Genomic DNA, 22,599 nt, shown 5'->3' with positions numbered 1-22,599 from the left:
TCGCTGTGTGTGTGTGTGTGTGTGTGTGTGTGTGTGTGTGTGTGTGTGTGTGTGTGTGTGTGTGTGTGTGTGTGTGTGTGTGTGTGTGTGTGTGTGTGTGTGTGTTAATTGAACCAATGCATTAAGTTCAGCTGTTTGTTGTTATGCAATCAGATTAAATCAAGCTTTAAAATCAGGCCAGTTTTCATGCTCTCAGCTCACATGATGCTTAATATAGAATGATTTCAAATATACAAACGCCGACATTTTCACCTCTCATTATGGAATGCCAAATGGTTGTGTATCCTCAGAAAACAGAGATGAAAGAAATGTAAATGTCTGTCTCTGTCCCCCAGTCTGCAGACCCTGTCTCTGGATGGAAATCAGTTGAACTTCCTTCCTGAAGAGCTTGGCGGCCTAGCTCAGCTCAGCAGCCTGGGGCTTTCCTTCAACAACTTCCCCCACATCCCTGGTGTGCTGGATAGGCTAAGTGGCATGGACAAGTTAGCCATGGCTGGGAACAGGGTGGAGACCCTGGAGCTGGGGATCCTTGCCAGAATGAGCCACCTCAAGAACATCGACCTGCGGTGAGGAACTAGACCAGTCTGTACTCTCTGCCCTCTGTCTCTTTCTTTCTATTCCTATTTCTCACTCACTGTCTCTCTTTCTCCCTCTCTCATCCCTCAGTGTATACACTCTACTCATCAGTCACAGCATGCATAATGCAGGATCAATACACAATGGTAATAAGATCTCCCCTGTCAGTAAATCTCACAGAGAGTTGGCAGCAGCGGTTCAATGTGTCCCCCCCAAATGCACCCCACCCCGATGCCTGACCCTGCCTCACCCAGTCATTTTCATATAAAATGCCTTTCTCATCTCTCTATCCAGCTCTCATGCAGCCATTGATAGTGAGGTTGATCCCCTAAAAACCTGCAGTATCACCCCTTGATTCCCTGTCACTGTTTTAAAGTTTAGTTGTTATTCATCTCTCTCCTCCCATCTTTCTCCCTCTCTCTCCCTCTCTCTTTCTCTGCCTCACCTTGAGAATGAGTTATTGGGTGGAGGGATGGGTTGGATTTATGGGGGCTGGGTGCCTGCAGGATTAGGAGGCCAGTTGGGCTCATAAAAGGGAGAGGTACTGCAGAGTGAAATCAGATCAAGGAGACACACAGGGCCAGTCTGGAACTCATCAGCCAGGCAAAGAGGATGGACTACTGCTCTTCTCCACTCCTCACCTGAACTGGCCTCTGGTTTGGAGGAGGAGCACCAATACTTTTTTTCTAGTTGCTGACTATATTCTGTCTTGTCTGTCTGCGGTCAGCATTGTAACCCAGTGTTCTGTTTGTCTGAAGCCAGTGCTTTAACATCATGTTGATGTTAATATCTGGGTGTTAATTCTGTGTACCGAATGTGGCCTGCGTGTTAATGCTGTATACTGTATGAGGCCTGGGTGTTAATGCTGTATACTGTATGAGGCCTGGGTGTTAATGCTGTATACTGTATGAGGCCTGGGTGTTAATGCTGTATACTGTATGAGGCCTGGATGTTAATGCTGTATACTGTATGAGGCCTGGGTGTTAATGCTGTATACTGTATGAGGCCTGGGTGTTAATGCTGTATACTGTATGAGGCCTGGGTGTTAATGCTGTATACTGTATGAGGCCTGGGTGTTAATGCTGTATACTGTATGAGGCCTGGGTGTTAATGCTGTATACTGTATGAGGCCTGGGTGTTAATGCTGTATACTGTATGAGGCCTGGGTGTTAATGCTGTATACTGTATGAGGCCTGCGTGTTAATGCTGTATACTGTATGAGGCCTGGGTGTTAATGCTGTATACTGTATGAGGCCTGCGTGTTAATGCTGTATACTGTATGAGGCCTGGGTGTTAATGCTGTATACTGTATGAGGCCTGGGTGTTAATGCTGTATACTGTATGAGGCCTGGGTGTTAATGCTGTATACTGTATGAGGCCTGGGTGTTAATGCTGTATACTGTATGAGGCCTGGGTGTTAATGCTGTATACTGTATGAGGCCTGGGTGTTAATGCTGTATACTGTATGCAGGCTGAACGGTCTGCGCTGGGTGAAGAGTGAGGCCCTGGAGGCAGTGAAGCAGGTGACCCAGCTGGACCTGAGGGACAACCACTTGGCCACCCTGGACCTGAGCTCCATCTGCAGCCTGGAAACCTTGCACTGTCAGAGAAACCAGCTGAGGGCGCTAACGCTGAGTGGCTTCACCCTGCGCACGCTCCACGCCAGCAGCAACCGTGAGTGGAGCAACTCCCTCCCTGTTCCGGTCTCTCCAGGCCCTCTACCACTGTTACGGTTACATAATGCATATAGCCATCACTAGCCTGGCTGCTGATCACTGCTTTTCCTCTACCCACAGGCCTGACCACAGTCAACATCTACCCAGTACCCAACCAGCTGACACAGATGGACCTATCAAGGTGAGTGCTGTGTGGCCAGGGCCTCAGTTTCTCAATCAGTAAGGAAAAGGTGTTATGGTATTGTTATGGTAATGGTATTAATCCATCAACATTCTTCTCCTCATCATGAACTTGGTATATTGGTACCTTTTTTCATATACAGTGCTTCCAGTTCATATACAGTGCCTTCAGTTCATATACAGTGCTTCCAGTTCATATACAGTGCTTCCAGTTCATATACAGTGCTTCCAGTTCATATACAGTGCTTCCAGTTCATATACAGTGCTTCCAGTTCATATACAGTGCTTCCAGTTCATATACAGTGCTTCCAGTTCATATACAGTGCTTCCAGTTCATATACAGTGCTTCCAGTTCATATACAGTGCCTTCAGTTCATATACAGTGCTTCCAGTTCATATACAGTGCTTCCAGTTCATATACAGTGCTTCCAGTTCATATACAGTGCTTTCGGGAAGTTTCCAGACCCCTTCACTTTTCCACATTTGGTTACATTACAGCATTATTCTAAAATTGATTAAATAAAAAAAATCCTCGTCAATCTACACACAATACCCCATAATGACCAAGCGAAAACGGGTTTTTAGAAATGTTAGCAAATGTATTAAAAATAAAAAACAGATATACCTTATTTACATAAGTATTCAGACCAATTGCTATGAGACTCGAAATTGAGCTCAGGTGCATCCTGTTTTCATTGATCATCCTTGAGATGTTTCTACAACTTGATTGGAGTCCACCTGTGGTAAAGCATCATGCTGTGAGGGTGTTTTTTTAGCGGCAGGGACTGGGAGACAAGTCAGGATGATGAATGATCCAAAGTACAGAGAGATCCTTGATGAAAACCTGCTCCAGAGCAATCTGGATCTCAGACTGGGGCGAAGGTTCACCTTCCAACAAGACAACGACCCTAAGCACACAGCCAAGAAAAGGCAGGAGTGGCTTCGGGATAAGTCTCTGAATGTCCTTGAGTGGCCCAGCCAGAGCCCGGACTTGAACCCGATCTAACATCTCGGGAGAGAGCTGAAAATAGCTGTGCAGCAACGCTCCCCATCTAACCTGACAGAGGTTGAGAGGATCTGCAGAGAAGAATGGGAGAAACTCCCCAAATACAGGTGTGCCAAACTTGTAGTGTCGAACTTAAGAAGACTTGAGGCTGTAATTGCTGCCAAAAGTGCTTCAGCAAAGTACTGAGTAAAAGGTCTGAATACTTGTAAATGTGATATTACAGTTTTTTGCTTTGTCATAATGAGTTATTGTGTGCAAATGGATGAGGGGGAAATAAACAATTTAATATATTTTAGAATAAGGCTGTAACGTAACAATGTAGAAAACGTCAAGGGGTCTGAATACGTCCAAATGCACTGTATATGTACAGTTGGAGGTAAAAAAAAATCTTATATCCCCTCTGACCACTGTGTTGACTGTGGCCTCTGTGACCTCTGAAAAGGAACCTGCTGGAGTACCTTCCAGACTGGGTGTGTGACAGTAGAAAGGTGGAGGTGCTGGATGTTACACACAACTTCCTGTCTGAACTACCAGCCAGGTTAGTCTCCCTACGAGGACTAGTTCATCCTTCTCAAACTCCTCACTTCCAACTCTAGTTATTCATCTAAAGATGTTCTAAACATTCATATTTGTTAAGGTAGATTAAAGGCCGTTACTTACATTGTCCATCATGTTGTGCTATATGTTTAACCTGTCCATCTCGTATCATCCGGATTTGGCTTTTAAACATTCTGAAATGATTATTAGGATGAGCACCATATTAATCTGATTAACATCGGACATCATTTAGCCAATGTCCGGCCAGAAATAACTGTCCCTAAAACATCAGCAGATGTGTTGACAGTCAGCTGATGAGAGGATTTCATTGGCTGTGTGAAGCCAACATACGGCTTGTCGTCTTTCTGTCAGCAGACTGTGATCTCAGTATGGTGATGCTGGAGCACTCTGCTCAAAGCAACCGTCATTTAACGTTACCCTTTAACACAACTATATTTACATTTGAATCGACCAAAGCCTTCACAAACAAGATAATATTCAGCTCAACGGCGTAGCTGCAGATGAGACCTCTGTGTTATTCTTTCTGGAGTAAATTGTGCTGTGTTGGTAACTTTAGGCTGCCAAGTTGAAAAATACATTGATGGATTTGTTGGGTGTGGAGTTACCTTACCTCAAGATTTCCCCCAGTTTCACAAATGATCAAATTCACAGCAGGAGATGTTCTCTCTCTTTCTTTTTTTATCTCCCTCGCCACTAGACTGCTCAGCAGCCTGAGTCTGAGGAAGCTGCTGGCTGGGAACAATAGGCTCCAGAGACTGCCTGACCTACTTGACCACGTCCCCCTGGAAGTACTCGACCTCCAGCACAACAAGCTAGGCGAGCTCCCGGAGAGCCTCTTCTACAAGGCCTTAAAGTGGGTCAATCCACCTTCCGCTCTCTCTTCTCTCTCTCTTTGCACCCACCCTCTCTCCTAGCCTTCTCTTTGGTGCTTGTCCTCTCTCTCCCTCTCTCTGCCTCTCCCTCCATTTCTGACAGGTATTTTGGAGGTTGCAGCTGATGCTCCGTCTCCCCCAGGGCCTGTGACGCTACTGCTGCTGCTCTAACCCCGGAGCCTCTATTCAACCACAACAACCAATTAAAGGACAAAACAGGATCGGGCATATTGAAATGAAACACTGCCCTACAGTACATCCTCCTTATATCATGCAGTAGAAATACAGTATAAATATTTGATGGGGATGATGTATCTAGCTTAAATTGGTTGGCAGTCTGTAAGAGATGTCTTACTTCACATAGACATGTGGTGGCCCTATTTAGCTGCTCCAGTAGAGGTGGACTGACTGGGTCCACTGGGCTTTTTATGCCAGGCTCTGGAGGGTATGGCTCAGTGGACCAGTCAGAGAGTTGGACTATAATGTGAGCCCCCCCCCCCCCCAGCAGCCGCCTGACGCTCTACTGTTTACTGTCTGATAAATCACTGGGCACCCATTAGGCCTGGCCTACTCTACTCTGTCTCCCATGCTGAGACATCGAGCGCCAGTGTGACTGCTGTAAAGTGCCTCATTGGTCAACAACATTTGTTTCTCAGTGTTTTAAAATAGCCACCACTAGAAGGTGTATTCTTATGGATTTTCTCCCTGTCATCCTTTATCTGAATCTGTTTTGTTAAAGGAAATTTATGGCCAGAGTGTTGGTAACAAGAGCATTTAACTCTCAGGTCATAACAGTTTTAAGAGGAAGTCCTACATTTTACACTGTCTATATCATCTAATGCTGACTTGATATTACACATTTACATCACTTACAGTTGAAGTCAGAAGTGTACATACACTTAGGTTGGAGTCATTAACTTGTTTTTCAACCACTCCACAAATGTCTTGTTAACAAGCTATAGATTTGCAAGTCGGTTAGGACATCTACTTTGTGCAAGACACAAGTAATTTTTCCAACAATTGTTTACAGACAGATTATTTAACTTATAATTCACTATATCACAATTCCAGTGGGTCAGAAGATTACACACACTAAGTTGACTGTGCCTTTAAACGGCTTGGAAAATTCCAGAAAACGATGTCATGGCTTTAGAAGCTTCTGATAGGCTAATTGACATCATTTGAGTCAATTGGAGGTGTACCTGTGGATGTATTTCAAGGCCTACCTTCAAACTCATTGCTTGACAACATGGGAAAATCAAAAGAACTCAGCCAAGACTTCAGAAAAAAATTGTAGACCCCCACAAGTCTGGTTCATCCTCGGGAACAATTTCCAAACGCCTGAAGGTACCACATTCATCTGTACAAACAATAATACGCAAGTATAAACACCATTGGACCACGCAGTCGTCATACCGCTCAGGAAGGAGACGTTCTGTCTCCTGGAGATGAATGTACAAGTGCAAGAACAACAGCAAAGGACCTTGTGAAGATGCTGGAGGAAACGGGTACAAAAGTATCTATATCCACAGTAAAACGAGACCTCTATCGACATAACCTGAAAGGCCGCTCAGCAAGGAAGAAGCCACTGCTCCAGAACCGCCATAAAAAAAAGTCAGACTACGGTTTGCAACTGCACATAGGGACCAAGATTGTACTTTTTGGAGAAATGTCCTCTGGTCTGATGAAACAAAAATAGAACTGGTTGGCCATAATGACCATCGTTATGTTAGGAGGAAAAAGGGTGAGGCTTGCAAGCCGGCGAACACCATCCCAACCGTGAAGCACGGGGGTGGCAGCATTATGTTGTGGGGGTGCTTTGCTGCAGGAGGGACTGGTGCACTTCACAAAATAGATGGCCGCATGAGGAAGGAAAATTATGAGGATATATTGAAGCAACATGTCAAGAAGTTAATGCTTGGTCGCAAATGGGTCTTCCAAATGGACAATGGCCCCAAGCATACTTCCAAAGTTGTGGCAAAATGGCTTAAGGATAACAAAGTCAATATTATTGGAGTGGCAATCACAAAGCCTTGACCTCAATCCTATAGAAAATGTGTGGGCAGAACTGAAAAAGCGTGTGCGAGCAAGGAGGCCTACAAACCTGACTCAGTTACACCAGCTCTGTCAAGAGGAATGGGCCAAAATTCACCCAACTTATTGTGGAAGGCTACCTGAAACGTTTGACCCAATGCTACCAAATGCTTATTGAGTGTATGTAACTTCTGATCCACTGGGAATGTGATGAAAGAAATAAAAGCTGAAATATATCATTCTCTCTACTATTATTCTGACATTTCACCATTCTTAAAATAAAGTGGTGATCCTAACTGACCTAAGAGAAGGAATTTGTACTTGGATTAAATGTCAGGAATGGTGATTTGTATTGTATTTGGCTAAGGTGTATGTAAACTTCCGACTTCAACTGTATATCACTGGCAATTAATCCTGGGTTCTTTCCTATTTACATACAACGCTCTCTGCTCCTCCTCCTAGCCTAAAGTACCTGAACGTGTCAGCTAATGCCCTGGAGACAATTCCCCCCAGCAGCCAATCAGAGGAGAGTCTCAGCACCCTCCAGGAACTGTACCTGACGGGGAACAAACTGAATGAGAACTGCGCTGCTCTGCTTGTGGGACACCAGAACCTCAGAGTCCTGCACATGGCCTACAACCAGTTGCTCTCTTTCCCTGCCAGGTAACCAGCTCCACACCCAGTTATACTGCCTTCCTACTGTACCTATGAAATGCCTCCAATCAGTGGACGTATTCTACACTACTTTCGAGATTGCGTCTCTAGACATAAAATGTTTTCTATTGCTCCTAATATACTGTAGCTATTCTTTAGATCTGATATGAGCCATTGTTCTGTGGTGGAGACGTCTCTATACTTCTCTGTGTGTGCAGTAAACTGAGTAAACTAGAGCTGCTGGAGGAGCTGAATCTGAGTGGCAACAAGCTGAAGACCATCCCCTCCACTGTATCCAGCTGTAAGAGGCTACACACCCTCATAGCACACTCCAACCACATCAGTGTGTTCCCCGAGATCCTCAACCTGCCAGAGATCAAGGTCAGTTTCACTCATATCTGTTTATATTAGGGCTGCCCCCGACTAAACAAAATCTTGGTTGACCGAGAGTCGTCCTGTTCTTTCGACCAATCGATCGGTTGAAATATTTTTCCATATATAGGCAGACACACCCTAATAAAAATCAACCATATGCACTGAGCTTGTCTGATGCTTTAAGCCACTGTTTGATTAAATAATTAAGATGACTCAAGAAAGAGCCCGATGGGCACATTGTGTTAAAAAATGAAAAATGATAGCGAGTGCCTGTGTGACTGGTGTACGTTGTCTCGCTCTCCTCCCTGCTGCAGGGAAAAGTCACCACAGCAAGTGTTTATTGCCGCTGTCTGTGCTGAAGCAGCAACGTCATTTCAGCCATTACCTGTTTCTGACTGAAGTTATGTTACTAAAATACGTCATTTGTTTAAGATAACATTCCCTATTCCCTCAAGCTTTGCTCTCTTTACTTGGAACATGTGTTCATCACATGCACGTGACCAATAGGGCCTGACCTATAACCTATCATAATCACATCAATAAATTGGTTATAACAAATTTCGAATACAGTAACACATGACAGCAAAATGCATGTGGAAGATGTGAAAAATAAACTCAAAACAGGTGAATGTTTACTGGTGTTGTGCCAAACAGTTGCTGTTAGATTATAATATTATCATTTGAAATAGTGTAAAAAAAACACTAAATATGTGTACCAAGGTCTGTTCTAATGAAAATAAATAAATAAAAATATAACGTCTTTATTACAGCAGACTAAAAACAGTTGCATGCATTTGTGAATTGCAGTTTATTTATCGTTGAGGCTAATTATTCACCGCTCCCTTTGTTATTTCATTTTAAAACAAAAATGCTTGATTGCATTTCAGAGCATGAATGTCTTATGTGCTGTGTGATGGCATGAACAAATGGATGATTGATTGCATTTCAGAGCATGAATGTCTTATGTGCTGTGTGATGGCATGAACGAATTGATGATTGATTGATACAGTAGCCTATATATTGAAATATAGGCCTTAGTAAGTTATGGTATTAAGACTAAACAGAACACGCTCTTTTGCATACAGCTCGATGGTGGTTATACAAGACTGCTATACCAAGACCACTAATGATAATGACATTACTTATTAATATAATGATGATTATAATAATAACAGTAAGGAGATCAAGGAAAAGGAGGCTACAGGAGTGAGAGCTGGGTACATATTATGTGTGACAAACAGGTGCTGTTAGATTACAATATCATTTTTCTGCCTGTTTGGAAGAGTGTAAACAACACTAAATACATTATAAGTAATGCCAGTCTGTACTAAACCCCCAAAAAATGTAAAGCTTAAATTACAGCATAGCAAAGATTAAAAACAGCCGAATCTGTGAAATTGCTTTATCTGACATTTTGCTGTTGCATGAGGCTTGGTGCTCAGGGAATCATTAGGCTATTAAATAATCACTCAAACAGCCAACAGGAGCTGGATCTGTCTTATTTCTGTAGATATATATGGATGATTTATAAAGCCAGGTACATTTGACAGTTAAGTTAGCGTTTCCTCTCTCCTCAATTGTTTTTAGACAATTAGTCAAGATCTGTTTCTGCTGGCTCCACCACATTGTTTTCAATCCCAATATGCAGGTTAACTTTGCTATTATGCAACATAGGGAAAGGCGTCAATTCTACGGCGCACTGAAGGTTATGTTTCAGAATCGCAGACAGCAACCGTATCCAATGCGGGAGAAAGTGCATTTGTTATAAAATAATACTAGACTTACTAGTGTTGCATTATTTTTTACATAATATAACAACATACAATTTCAGTATCTCACGTCTTAGAGTGATGGACTGTGCCCTCCCCGTGGCGTCTGCAATGGATTAGTCCACTGAGACAGGCACGAATCAGACAGGTGTCTTGTGCACTGCTCGACTAAAGAAATCTCGGTCAACCAACAGGCTATCGACCAAACAATCAACCAGTCGACTAAATGGGGTCAGCCTTAGTTTGTGTTTTGTTTATGCATATGTCTTTTAGATGTGTATATGTCTTTATTACAATGTTATAATGTATAACAGTGTGTGTGTGTTATCTTCTCCCTCTACCCTGTGTGTGTGTGTGTGTGTGTGTGTGTGTGTTATCTTCTCCCTCCTGTGTGTGTGTGTGTGTGTGTGTGTGTGTGTGTGTGTGTGTGTGTGTGTGTGTGTGTGTGTGTGTGTGTGTGTGTGGTAGCTGGTGGACTTGAGCTGTAATGAGCTGACTGAGATCTTACTGCCAGACTCTCTAACGGCCACCCTGCACGAACTAGACCTGACTGGCAACTGCAGCCTCTTGCTGGAGCACAAAACACTCAACCTGTTCAGGTGACACACAGAGACTACAGTGTCACGCCGCACAAAAAAGTATCAGGCCGCTGGTGTACTTGGATAAGCTATGCGATAAATTATATTATTGTGCTACAGCGTGAATCATGGTTCAGCCCAGTGCATGGTGAGGTAATGCCCCCATCTCTTTGTCTCTCTCTTTCCTCAGTCACATCACCACCCTGAAGCTGGACCAGAAGCCAGCCATGGCCACCGGGGACTCCCTGGGCTCCTCCACCCTGTGGAACCACGGCTACTCTGAGATGAGCGGGCAGAGGAACAAGTGAGCCGAAGGGAGGGAGGGAGGAGGGCTGAGGGAGAGAGAGAGAGAGAGTTGAGACAGTGAGTGAGCGTGTATGTGAGGGAAGCCCTAATTTATGACAATCTGATGAGAGGGTATAAATAGGATTATGAGATCACGTGTGGTTTTAGAGAGCGCCTTTAAGGAGCATTTCCTCTTTCAGGGAATCGCTGTGAGCACCACTACATTAAATGGTCTGAGAAGAGGATGTGCTTCTCATAGTCCATATCAGCCCGTTTCTTTTCTGCTCTGCCTCTTGGCTGGCATCCTATTTTAAACCCTACCCGGGGCTATAATATGCATCTATGGAGGAGTTACTTAGTTATCTAACTGTACAGCCCCAGCACAGCTTCCAATGCCTGGGTGAATGTCTGTTGGGGCTGGCATCTAGGCCCCTGGGCACTGGATCTTGTTTAATAGTAGGGAAGGCGGGGAAGCCTAATACTTCCTGTGGATACAATGGGTATAAAGCAGTGTCCCCTGCATCATTGATGGGGGCCCAGTTTGCCTGGCTCGTGTCCTAACAGGGCCTCACAGGGTCATGACCACCACAGTGTCACAGGGTACCATGCCTGGATGAGCCCCTGCTGCCTCTAGGAATAGGGCTCTGTCTCACTGTGTTCAAGTATGGATGAGTTATTCCTGTTTGGCTTGAATTTGAGGAAGATTCTAAGCTTATGAGCAAGATTGTATAATGGGATTTACACACAGAAAATGTAACCACATTTTGTTTCCACTTTTTGTGTTAATCTTATATCAATACTAACAGTATTTTCTCTTCCTTGGGGACAGATTGTGTGTGTCTGTGCTGGCAGTGGACCGCTTTGGGGATAGTGTTGAGGCGGCCTATGGCGTCTTCGACGGAGACCGCAATGAGGAAGTTCCTCGTCTGTTGCAGTGCACCATGGGAGATGTGCTGTCGGAGGAGCTGCTGCATTCCAGTGTGGACAGTGTGTACATGAGCAACACCTTCCTCACCTCACACAGGTATGAGCATCATGCATACACAGACATACACCCATTCTGCTTGTATTACTGTAATACAACTGCATTAGCTAGGAACTAACATATGCAAATAACAACATAATGAATATTCATAACGGTCTACTTTTAATGTTTAACAAAGAAGCTAGCTAATTGCAGGGCATGTGTTGATAGTTGCATTCTGTGATGTATGTTGTATGATGCAGGAAACTGGGCATGGCTGGTCAGAAGCTGGGTGCATCTGCCCTGCTCTGCTACATCCACCACGAGCCGTCGGAGCTGGGCAGCTACTTCAGCCTGACGGTGGCCAACGTGGGCAGCTGCCAGGCGGTGCTGTGTCGAGACGGCCAGCCCCTGCCCCTCTCCAAGGTCTTCAGCCTGGAGCAGAGCACCGAAGAGATGGACAGGGTCAAACTCAGCAAGGCGATCATCACTGAGGTACTGTGGGGAGTCAGGAGTGTGTGAATGCACGTTTTTGTGAGGGCCTTTGTGTTCATAAAGATCTACTTGTTAGTTAACGTTTCATGTGATGCCTTATGCTCCGAGGTATTCATTTGTATTCAAAGTGCAGAGCTGAGTCCCATCCTGTGTTATTGTGTTGTAGGATAACAAAGTGAGTGGAGTGACATGCTGCTCTCGCCTGCTGGGATGCTCTTATCTGTCTCCCTGGGTGCTGCCCAAGCCCTGGGTGCGCACTGAGCCCCTGTGTTCCCAAGATGAGTTCTTGATCCTGGGGAACCGGGCGCTGTTTGAGAGGGTGTCCTACCAGGAGGCTGTGTGCACCGTGCAGGCCGTGAGGGACCCCCGCGCAGCTGCCAAGAAGCTCTGCACGCTGGCCCAGAGCTACGGCTGCCGGGACAATGTGGGGGCGGTGGTGGTGTCCCTGCACATCGGGGAGGACAGCTGTACCTGTGAGCCCCCTCACGCCAGTACTGGTACTGAACCCCGGGGACCCCCTCCAACACCCCTCCCCGTCACTGCTCCCCCAGGGGACCCGGCCACGCCCTCCTCCAGCAGTGGCATCGCTTCAGAGTTCAACAGCGAGACTTCGGCCTCGGAGGTGGGGAGTGAGGCGGGCTCCACGGCCTCTGACGAGCACCCCTCTGGCCCCACGGTCCGACCTGAGAGGCGCTGTAGTCTCCACCCTGCAGCCACGCTCTGTGCCCCCGCGGGACCCGGCTCAGCTGGAGTAGGGGGGCCCCACCCTGTCCTGTTCCAGCGCCAGCCCTCCTGTGCCACCTTCTCCAGTAACCAGTCTGACAACGGGCTGGACAGTGATGACGAGGCTCCACTAGAGGGGGTCATCTCCAACGGGAGCAAGCTGGAGGTGGAGGTGGACATCCACTGCTGTGCTTTCCAGATCCGTTCTGGGCCAGCCGCGAGCCCAAAGGACTACAATCTGGACAAGACACGCTCAGACTACCCCAACGGAAAGATGCGTCGTCAGAACAGCGTGGTGGTGTCAGCCACTAATGGCTGCCTGCTGGCTGTGTGTGGCAGAGAGATCTCCGACCTAAAGAAGTCCCCCTCCACCTCCAGCCTCTTTGGGAAGAAGCTTTCCAACGGCTCCGTGGTGGCCCCGGAAGATAGCCACAACCTCATCGAGGTAGCCCTGGAAGCCCCAAAGAAGAAGTCGGGTTACTTCACTGCCCCTGCCCAGCAGGACCCCGAGGACCAGCTGGTAGTGCCTCCCAGTCTAGAGCAGGATGTTAGGGAACAGCTGAGGGGCCAGAGCCCTATGGTCCCAGGACCTCCACCCCCTTTCACACCCCCCTCCATCAGAGACCCTGTGTGGGACCACCCCCACCCCCCTGCTCCCATGCTGCCCCAGCGGGACCTCGCCCCTAACCCTATCCCTGCCCTACAGCAGGAAGTCTATGATACTGCCCTCTAGAGGGGGCCAGAGCACAGCGCCACCCTGTGGTAGTCCTGTGACAGTGCCATATCAGGGGGGCAGAGGAGGTCTCTCTGGCACAGGTGGGATATTCCAGTTCAAGTTTCCATTCAGCTCTGTCATGAAGACATGTGGGGCCTTGACTGTTCACACATGAATGCGTTACGTCACGTTAGACGTAGAGAGGTGCTTAGCTAACTGTCTGATGAACCTGGTGGAACTGTCTGAGTATCAGAGCTGAATAGGCACTGAAGTCACCAACCATGAAAATAGGTTGTGAAAAGAAGGGGGCCACCGGAGGCCAAAATACCCCAGCCTGAACTAGAATACCTCATGTGTTTTAGACTGCAGAACTTGTTTGCAACATTTCCCTTTACTTGGAAGGAAGGTCAAATAGTGAAATGGTAGAATAATCCATTTGAGTGTGTTATCATTCCATTGCTGGGGGCTGCAGGGGCTCCTAGATCCCAGGGACAAGTCCTGTGACCAAAAGGTGAAAAAGTGCCTACTGTAGATGACTCAGCCCCAGATGTCCCTGCCTCCCTGCCTGTGTGTGTATGGAGGGGGGAGGGGACACACATCAGTATTAACCCTGGAATAGGACATCACTGTGTGACAGCGTCCTCCAGGGGCCACCAATGGTACAGCCACTTCTCGCGCTCGCTCTCTCTCTCTTTCTGTCTGTCTGTATATATATCCTACTTTATCTCCCTCTCTAACCTGTTGACTGCACAATGGCTGGCAGGACTGGAAACTGGGCTGACTGGCCTTACTCTGTGGCACAAGGATTCAGACTGTGTATGCTAGAGGCAGGTAGGAACATAACAGCAGGCGATTAAAAAAAACGAATCTCATTTTTATTTACAAAAAAAACTAAGAAGTGACCCTTTCTATCAACACCATAATCCTCTATATGGGAAATACAGTTAGTATCTATATACACATTTAGTCTGAGCAGTGTAGTGCAGAACCACATAGTGGTGTAATCACAAGGCCAGCTTGGCCTAGTCCCAGCATCAGGATGCGTATCCATTTGGAAACCATTGAAGCCTTGCTGGGAGGAATAATACAGAAAATAACATTCAAAAGTAGCATCAAGCTCTCATAAAAAGGCAAACGCAAAATAACATAACAGTGCATTGCTCACCTGTACAGAACCAATATGGCATACTGCTTCAAAACCATTATTGCAACACTGTATCCGTGACAGTGCATGGTCAGCAAATTTTAACAGAAAAAGTCATTATATTAATTATGTTTTATGGGCAACATGAGTGGTGACAATGAAGACGAAACAATTGTTCACGGTGTTCATATCTCAAAGACGCTACCATGCACACCAGATCCTGTACAGTAATCATGACAAGTGATGGGTGAAAAAACATGTTCTTCACATTATTCGGGTGCCATCATTTAAGGAGTCCAGATACTGTGAGATGTGTAGCCCCTTTTTCTTTAGTTTTTCTAGTTTCACGCTTGTTGTACCCAGGAAATTGTGCAAAATCTCTCCAGTGACCAACATATCGAAAGTGTTTTTTAAGGTTTGAGAATCATTCTGTTCCCATCATTCCATTAGCTTCACAGTCAACTGAACAAAATATCCATGTTTAGTGTACTAAAATGAGGATGTAACATGGTATATTATTTTACATGTATATGAAAAGTATGCATGTTGTGAAAGTCTATTTTAATCATGCAGTTTGCATAATTCCTTTGGAGCCTATAGATATAGCTGGTTGATGCTGTTCATTTTAAGTCAGTGACCGGTGAGAGAAAGACAATTAGATATTTCATTCTCATAGATCTACTGACAGATTCAATAGGGGTTTGTGGGACATCTGGTGGTGATAACTATGAATTGCCTCAAATGTTAGTTCTATACCAGTGAATATCACCAGTGTACTCTACCACCCCTACCACCTACTGTATAACAGATTCAGAACAAGCACAGTGTGTTTTTGTTGGCAGGACAGAAAAGCTCATTGTTGTCTTGGCGACAATACGGGCTGGTTTGAGTAAGAGGGGTGGTGTGAAGCTCACGTGATTGGCAACACCAAACCATTTCAACAGGTGGGTGGATGACTGGATGGGTTATTGTGAAGGAACAACGTTTCAAGAGGTATGTAAGGACACCTGACCTAATGCTGAGGAGGATGTTCTCTTACTCTTCTTTCACAGTGTGGAGACAAGCCTTTGTCTGTTCCATATGTTTCTAAGCTGTCAGAGGACCCTTGGTTAATACCATCCAACCAATGAGGAAAACGGGTTTATCAGATTACGTTTATGTGGAATTTTAGCAAAAATGAGCAAAGCACTTTTGTGTCCCGAGAAGAGTGAAAAAACTAAAGTATTGAGTGTAAGCCATTCGTTTTGCATCAGAATTTGAGTTCAGACTTTATTTGGGGCATTTGCTAATGGTTTTAGTGTTGCTAAGGTATGGAGTGGCCCTGACTTTTGTCTAGCACAGACATTGTGAAATATGCCCGTCATGGACATTGCTTTGAATAAAGGCATCTGCATAATATGGGTCAGTTGACTGTGAATATGACATTTCTATAAAGTTGCACTTTAAGTTGCAATGTTAGAGGATAGTATACCACTAATTGACTCATCATTGATATAACAAAGCTGCAGACCAAAATCTACCACCCTTCCCCTTTGTGCCAAACTGCCTAACCCATTTTAGAGAGGACAACTTTCTGACTTAGTAAGAGAGGGCTTGTGGTCTGACAAGAGAATGACTGGGATGTGTTCCTAGATGCCACTGTGAGAAGGCTAGTGGCATGGTTGTAATACTTACCATAGCTGCTTAGCTAGCTACAACCCAATCTATGCTTGTTCATAGCCTTAATTGCAGCGCTGCCAGTCCTAATGATGATGGTGACTGTCTTTTTCTGTTGGTTTTATTTCCTTTAGCGGAGCTGGTTTTGCCCTTTGACCTTACGTGGCAAGGTCAGGAGCATATAACACGGCAATATTTTGCATTATTTTCTCCAAATTGCAGAGGGAGCAATGTAACGTTTCAAGCCAGTAGAACAAGGATTGGGACCAGAGGGGTGGATTCTAAAGGTTTCGCAGAATTGGCAGTATTTTAGATGCTCAAAAACCTCACAGCGGCTGCGAAATGGCTATTTACTTCATCCTTAACGTTCAAGACTGGATTGATTGGTGAATTTGCCTTTCTAAAGCCTGCTTGCTTATAATATGAGATGTATTACATACAATTGAAGTTGGAAGTTTACATACACCTTAGCCAACTACATTTCAACTCAGTTTTTCACAATTCCTAACATTTAATCGTAGTAAAAATTCCCTGTCTTAGTTAGGTCAGTTTGGATCACCACTTTATTTTCTGAATGTGAAATGTCAGAATAGTAGAGAATGATTTCTTTCAACTTTTATTTCTTTCATCACATTCCCAGTGGTTCAGAAGTTTGCATACACTCAATTAGTATTTGGTAACATTGCCTTTCAATTGTTTAACTTGGGTCAAACGTTTCAGGTAGCCTTCCACAACCTTCCCTCAATAAGTTGGGTGAATTTTGGCCCATTCCTCCTGACAGAGCTGGTGTAACTGAGTCAGGTTTGTAGGCCTCCATGTTCCCACACGCTTTTTCAGTTCTGCCCACAAATGTTCTATGGGATTGAGGTCAGGGCTTTGTGATGGCCTATTTTGTGAAGTGCACCAGTCCCTCCTGCAGCAAAGCACCCCCACAACATGATGCTGTCACCCCCATGCTTCACGTTTGGGATGGTGTTCTCCGGCTTGCAAGCCTCCCCCTTTTTCCTCCAAACATAACGATGGTCATTATGGCCAAACAGTTCTATTTTTGTTTCATCAGACCAGAGGACATTTCTCCAAAAAGTCCGATCTTTGTCCCCATGTGCAGTTACAAACCGTAGTCTGGCTTTTTTATGGCGGTTTTGGAGCAGTGGCTTCTTCCTTGCTGAGCGGCCTTTCATGTTATGTCGATATAGGACTCGTTTAACTGTGGATATAGATACTTTTGTACACATTTCCTCCAGCATCTTCACAAGGTCCTTTGCTGTTGTTCTGGGATTGATTCGCACCAAAGTATGTTCATCTCTAGGAGACGGAACACGTCTCCTCCCTGAGTGGTATGACGGCTGCGTGGTCCCATGGTGTTTATACTTGCGTACTATTGTTCGTACAGATGTACATGGTACCTTCAGGCATTTGGAAATTGCTCCCAAGGATGAACCAGACTTGTGGAGGTCTACAGTTTTTTCTGAGGTCTTGGCTGATTTCTTTTGATTTTCCCATGATGTCAAGCAAAGAGGCAATGAGTTTGAAAGTAGGCCTTGAAATACATCCACGGGTACACCTCCAATTGACTCAAATTATGTCAATTAGCCTATCAGGAGCTTCTGAAGCCATGACATAATTTTCTGGAATTTTCCTAGCTGTTTAAAGACACAATCAACTTAGTATATGTAAACTTCTGACCAACTGGAACTGTGATACAGTGATTATTAATCTGTCTGTAAACAATTGTTGGGAAAATGACTTGTGTCATGCACAAAGCAGATGTCCTAACCAACTTTCCAAAACTATAGTTTGTTAACAAGAAATTTGTGGAGTGGTTGAAAAACTAGTTTTAATGACTTCAACCTAAGTGTATGTAAACTTCTGACTTCAACTGTAAGTTTTATTCACTTATTTTGTTCCAACTTCAGACAAAATCTGCTCTTCAAAGGATCAAACACTGTTTAAAGCACTTTGTACATAGGGAGATAAATATATTCAAAGATTGATATTTGAGTATTATGTGAGATAATAATAAAAAATGCACATGAACTCATAGGGCTTGAGTTGTTGTTGTTGTGGCTTCTGTCAGCCAAACATATCATGTCTTCTCTAAGAGAAAGTATCCAATAGAAGTGCTAATAATTCAAAGTGAAGTGTGAGAGAATTACAAAACTGCTTTTCGGTTGGATGCAAGTTTGTCTTTTAGCACAAAGATAGGCATTGTTCTTCCTTGTTCAAGTCTTAAGGCTTTTTTGTATTGAGTCATTCTGCTTCCATGAGAGGAACAGCAGCTGGTGTTGTGGGGTGAAAGATCCTGGCTCATTCTAGGGATGATAAGTGGCAGAAAGCAGGCATTTTGAATATTGCTTTGTTTGCTAACGGAAGCCACCTGCTGTGCCTCAGGCGGTAACACAGGTACATGTACGCACCACAGGTGTGGGTTTGCCCTCCACCCTGAGCATTTCAGGACAGACTAAAGAAACAGATTTGAACTTGCACACATCTGACATTTTCATATGGCATTTAAGTTGAGAACATAAGAACAGTATGAAGAGGTGATTGTCTTTGATGTGGTTGGTGGAACAAGATAATTCAAAGTTCTCATAATCCTCTTAATGAACAGGAAGTTGGACTTCAAATACACTACACAATGTAGATGATTATGAACATGAATTCCCTCACATCAAATATGCAAAGTGTCACCTGTTTATATTACTCACAGGTTACACACCTGACCTAGAAATAGGAGGTTCCTTTTTTCTTAACTATGGAAATGAGTAGTAACTGAGCATTCTTGTCTGTGTGTGCGTATGCATGTGTGTGAGAATGGTGAAGTGCAGTGTTCTGCCATCGTGTGCGTTTTCACCTTTTGTCAACTCTTTCTACACAGTGGTCCATGTAGAAAAGTTGATCAAGAGGCTCCATAATTGGGCCCTAGTTTGCCAAGTGGGGACCAGCAACACACTACTAAGCTCTGTGCATTCCAAATGCACCCATGTTATGTGTTCTAGCAGACAAAAATGCATTCCAAATGTAAGAACATGCATCTGCAAATCCTTAGCCAATTATTATTTGCTATTTTGTTTACAGTCAACTCTCCCTTGCTTTTGTAAAGAACCAAAAAGTTGACTCCTACTAACAAGCGCTAGAAACAATATTGATTGAGAAGGTCATTAACCTAGACAGAGGAATAAATGTGCCTGTACACATGCATACCGTACGTATGGCTACAGTAAGATGGGGCACAGAGTAACAGATCAAGGTGACATCACAATGATGGCAAAGTATTCCCTTGAATTATTTAGTAGAGGAGATCAACTACTGTTCATGATCTGAGTGCACCATAATCCTATGTAAATACAGCTGTGTGTGTGACGGTATGCATATTTAAGTAGGTTATTGTGTCAATGCTTTTCTGATTCCGTTTAATCCACTCTCTGTAAACACATTATGTGTTTTATTTCTCTTCTCAGAGGGAGAACATGCTGCCTGTTTGTCATTGCAGTCTGAGTGAGAACGTATGCATGTGTTGCTGTTATATTTAACTGAGTGAATGTCCATTCTGTTGAATGATTATGGTGAACTCTGGAAAGAATCTGATATTGAGGATGTTTCAATTGTTTAACATGTGACCAAAGTAGACATTGTTTGATCTCACCTTTCTTTCTGTACTTTCTTTTCTAGAGATGCTTGAATATTTTCTCTCAATGCCAAGAAGCTGAGGTTTATTTTTGTACATTGTTTCATGCAAATGTATAGGTCCTTCTCAACTACAGAATCTAGAATAAAGGGATTCTATTGTATATCGTTGCATATTATGGTATTTTTATTTAAGATTCTAATTCGTGTATTTAATGTCTGAAGCATGCCATATATAAATGCATATAAATATAAAATGTATACAGTGCATATATGTGATTACTTTCTACAAAATTTTAACATTGTAAGCCAAGGCATTGTTTTAAATATCTGGAGCATATCTAATATTTTTGTTTATATTTTAGCATGTAGAAAACTGCTACAAATATTTGTATTCTGTTAAATATTTGTTGTAATTAGTTCTAGAGGATACCTTGTTTTATCATTTAGGAAAGGACTAACCATGAGCACTTTTGCTGTTTCAGCCAGAATTGTAGTCCTTAAAAATTTCAGTGGGCGATGGTTTATTATTTCATTTGAGATGCTGCTATGACTAGTTTTGAGCAGAAAAGCTGTATTTTTAATTAACTTTCAGCCAAGTAGCAATAAAAATTTATACTGTGAAAAACCTGGGCCTTGGTGCATTTCTATCGTTTCCCTACCTTCTGTTCCCCTCGATTGTCTTTCTGATGATAGCATTGGCCAGACACTATCCACAGACGCAAATCCATGGTCTTTCTGATGATAGCATTGGCCAGACACTATCCACAGACGCAAATCCATGGTCTTTCTGATGATAGCATTGGCCAGACACTATCCACAGACGCAAATCCATGGTCTTTCTGATGATAGCATTGGCCAGACACTATCCACAGACGCAAATCCATGGTCTTTCTGATGATAGCATTGGCCAGACACTATCCACAGACGCAAATCCATGGTCTTTCTGATGATAGCATTGGCCAGACACTATCCACAGACGATTAGTGTAGTTAGTTGATTAGTGTAGTGTTAGCTAGCTACATAGTTGTCTTTGCTGTCTTCGTATCCAAGATAATTGTGTAGTTTAGAGTGTGTAGTCTTAGAGTGATTATCTTAATCTACCGAGGTTAGCTAGCCAGCTATTTGTCGTCCTTAACGTAGGAGACACTGCTAGCTAGCCAACAGCTAGCCAACGTCTACCGAATAGAACTTCCTCACTCAACAACCCGGTCGCATTCGCTCCACAGGTAGTATCACATTTTCATTTCATTACAGTACAACGGTTTGATTTGTTTGATCGTAGCTAGCTACATAGCTAGCTACATAGCCGTCTTTGTATCAAAGATAATTGTGTAGTCTAGAGCGATTTTCTAGTTTAGCTAGCCAGCTATTGTCGTTCTTTTAACGCAACGTAACGTAATCAACACTGCTAGCTAGCCAGCTAGCCCCCGAATAGCAGCACTGTTGAAACTATCACACTCAACGGAACGACTTGATTAGTGTAGTGCCAACAACGCAGCCACTGCCAGCTAGCCTACAAAGTCAACAACGCAGCCACTGCCAGCTAGCCTACTTCAGCAGTACTGTATCATTTTAATAATTTTAGTCAATAAGATTCTTGCTACGTAAGCTTAACTTTCTGAACATTCGAGACGTGTAGTCCACTTGTCATTCCAATCTCCTTTGCATTAGCGTAGCCTCTTCTGTAGCCTGTCAACTATGTGTCTGTCTATCCCTGTTCTCTCCTCTCTGCACAGACCATACAAACGCTCCACACCGCGTGGCCGCGGCCACCTAATCTGGTGGTCCCAGCGCGCACGACCCACGTGGAGTTCCAGGTCTCCGGTAGCCTCTGGAACTGCCGATCTGCGGCCAACAAGGCAGAGTTCATCTCAGCCTATGCCTCCCTCCAGTCCCTCGACTTCTTGGCACTGACGGAAACATGGATCACCACAGATAACACTGCTACTCCTACTGCTCTCTTCGTCCGCCCACGTGTTCTCGCACACCCCGAGAGCTTCTGGTCAGCGGGGTGGTGGCACCGGGATCCTCATCTCTCCCAAGTGGTCATTCTCTCTTTCTCCCCTTACCCATCTGTCTATCGCCTCCTTTGAATTCCATGCTGTCACAGTTACCAGCCCTTTCAAGCTTAACATCCTTATCATTTATCGCCCTCCAGTTTCCCTCGGAGAGTTCATCAATGAGCTTGATGCCTTGATAAGCTCCTTTCCTGAGGACGGCTCACCTCTCACAGTTCTGGGCGACTTTAACCTCCCTACGTCTACCTTTTACTCATTCCTCTCTGCCTCCTTCTTTCCACTCCTCTCCTCTTTTGACCTCACCCTCTCACCTTCCCCCCCTACTCACAAGGCAGGCAATACGCTCGACCTCATCTTTACTAGATGCTGTTCTTCCACTAACCTCACTGCAACTCCCCTCCAAGTCTCCGACCACTACCTTGTATCCTTTTCCCTCTCGCTCTCATCCAACACTTCCCACACTGCCCCTACTCGGATGGTATCGCGCCGTCCCAACCTTCGCTCTCTCTCCCCCGCTACTCTCTCCTCTTCCATCCTATCATCTCTTCCCTCTGCTCAAACCTTCTCCAACCTATCTCCTGATTCTGCCTCCTCAACCCTCTCCTCCCTTTCTGCATCCTTTGACTCTCTATGTCCCCTATCCTCCAGGCCGGCTCGGTCCTCCCCTCCCGCTCCGTGGCTCGACGACTCA

At 44.5% G+C, this 22,599-nt stretch overlaps 1 protein-coding gene across 1 annotated transcript in view; it reads left to right on the top strand.

Moving 5' to 3' along the window:
• Positions 1-20,509, top strand: part of LOC115112750 (PH domain leucine-rich repeat-containing protein phosphatase 2-like) — a 51,950-nt gene extending 31,441 nt beyond the window's left edge. The window contains exons 8-19 of the mRNA XM_065013081.1: positions 336-566; positions 2,048-2,250; positions 2,373-2,433; positions 3,881-3,976; positions 4,694-4,849; positions 7,365-7,565; positions 7,775-7,937; positions 10,169-10,299; positions 10,469-10,582; positions 11,393-11,587; positions 11,791-12,022; positions 12,189-20,509. Of these exons, the coding sequence (XP_064869153.1) occupies positions 336-566; positions 2,048-2,250; positions 2,373-2,433; positions 3,881-3,976; positions 4,694-4,849; positions 7,365-7,565; positions 7,775-7,937; positions 10,169-10,299; positions 10,469-10,582; positions 11,393-11,587; positions 11,791-12,022; positions 12,189-13,478 (3,073 nt within the window). The 3' untranslated portion in view covers positions 13,479-20,509. The remainder of the gene's footprint in view (positions 1-335; positions 567-2,047; positions 2,251-2,372; positions 2,434-3,880; positions 3,977-4,693; positions 4,850-7,364; positions 7,566-7,774; positions 7,938-10,168; positions 10,300-10,468; positions 10,583-11,392; positions 11,588-11,790; positions 12,023-12,188) is intronic.
• The last annotated feature ends 2,090 nt before the right edge of the window (positions 20,510-22,599 follow it).

Source organism: Oncorhynchus nerka, linkage group LG28, assembly GCF_034236695.1.
Source record: "Oncorhynchus nerka isolate Pitt River linkage group LG28, Oner_Uvic_2.0, whole genome shotgun sequence".
NCBI classification, from domain to species: Eukaryota; Metazoa; Chordata; class Actinopteri; order Salmoniformes; family Salmonidae; genus Oncorhynchus; species Oncorhynchus nerka.
The sequence above is the reverse complement of the archived record's forward strand: the minus strand, read 5'-3'. Positions and strand labels throughout refer to the sequence as shown.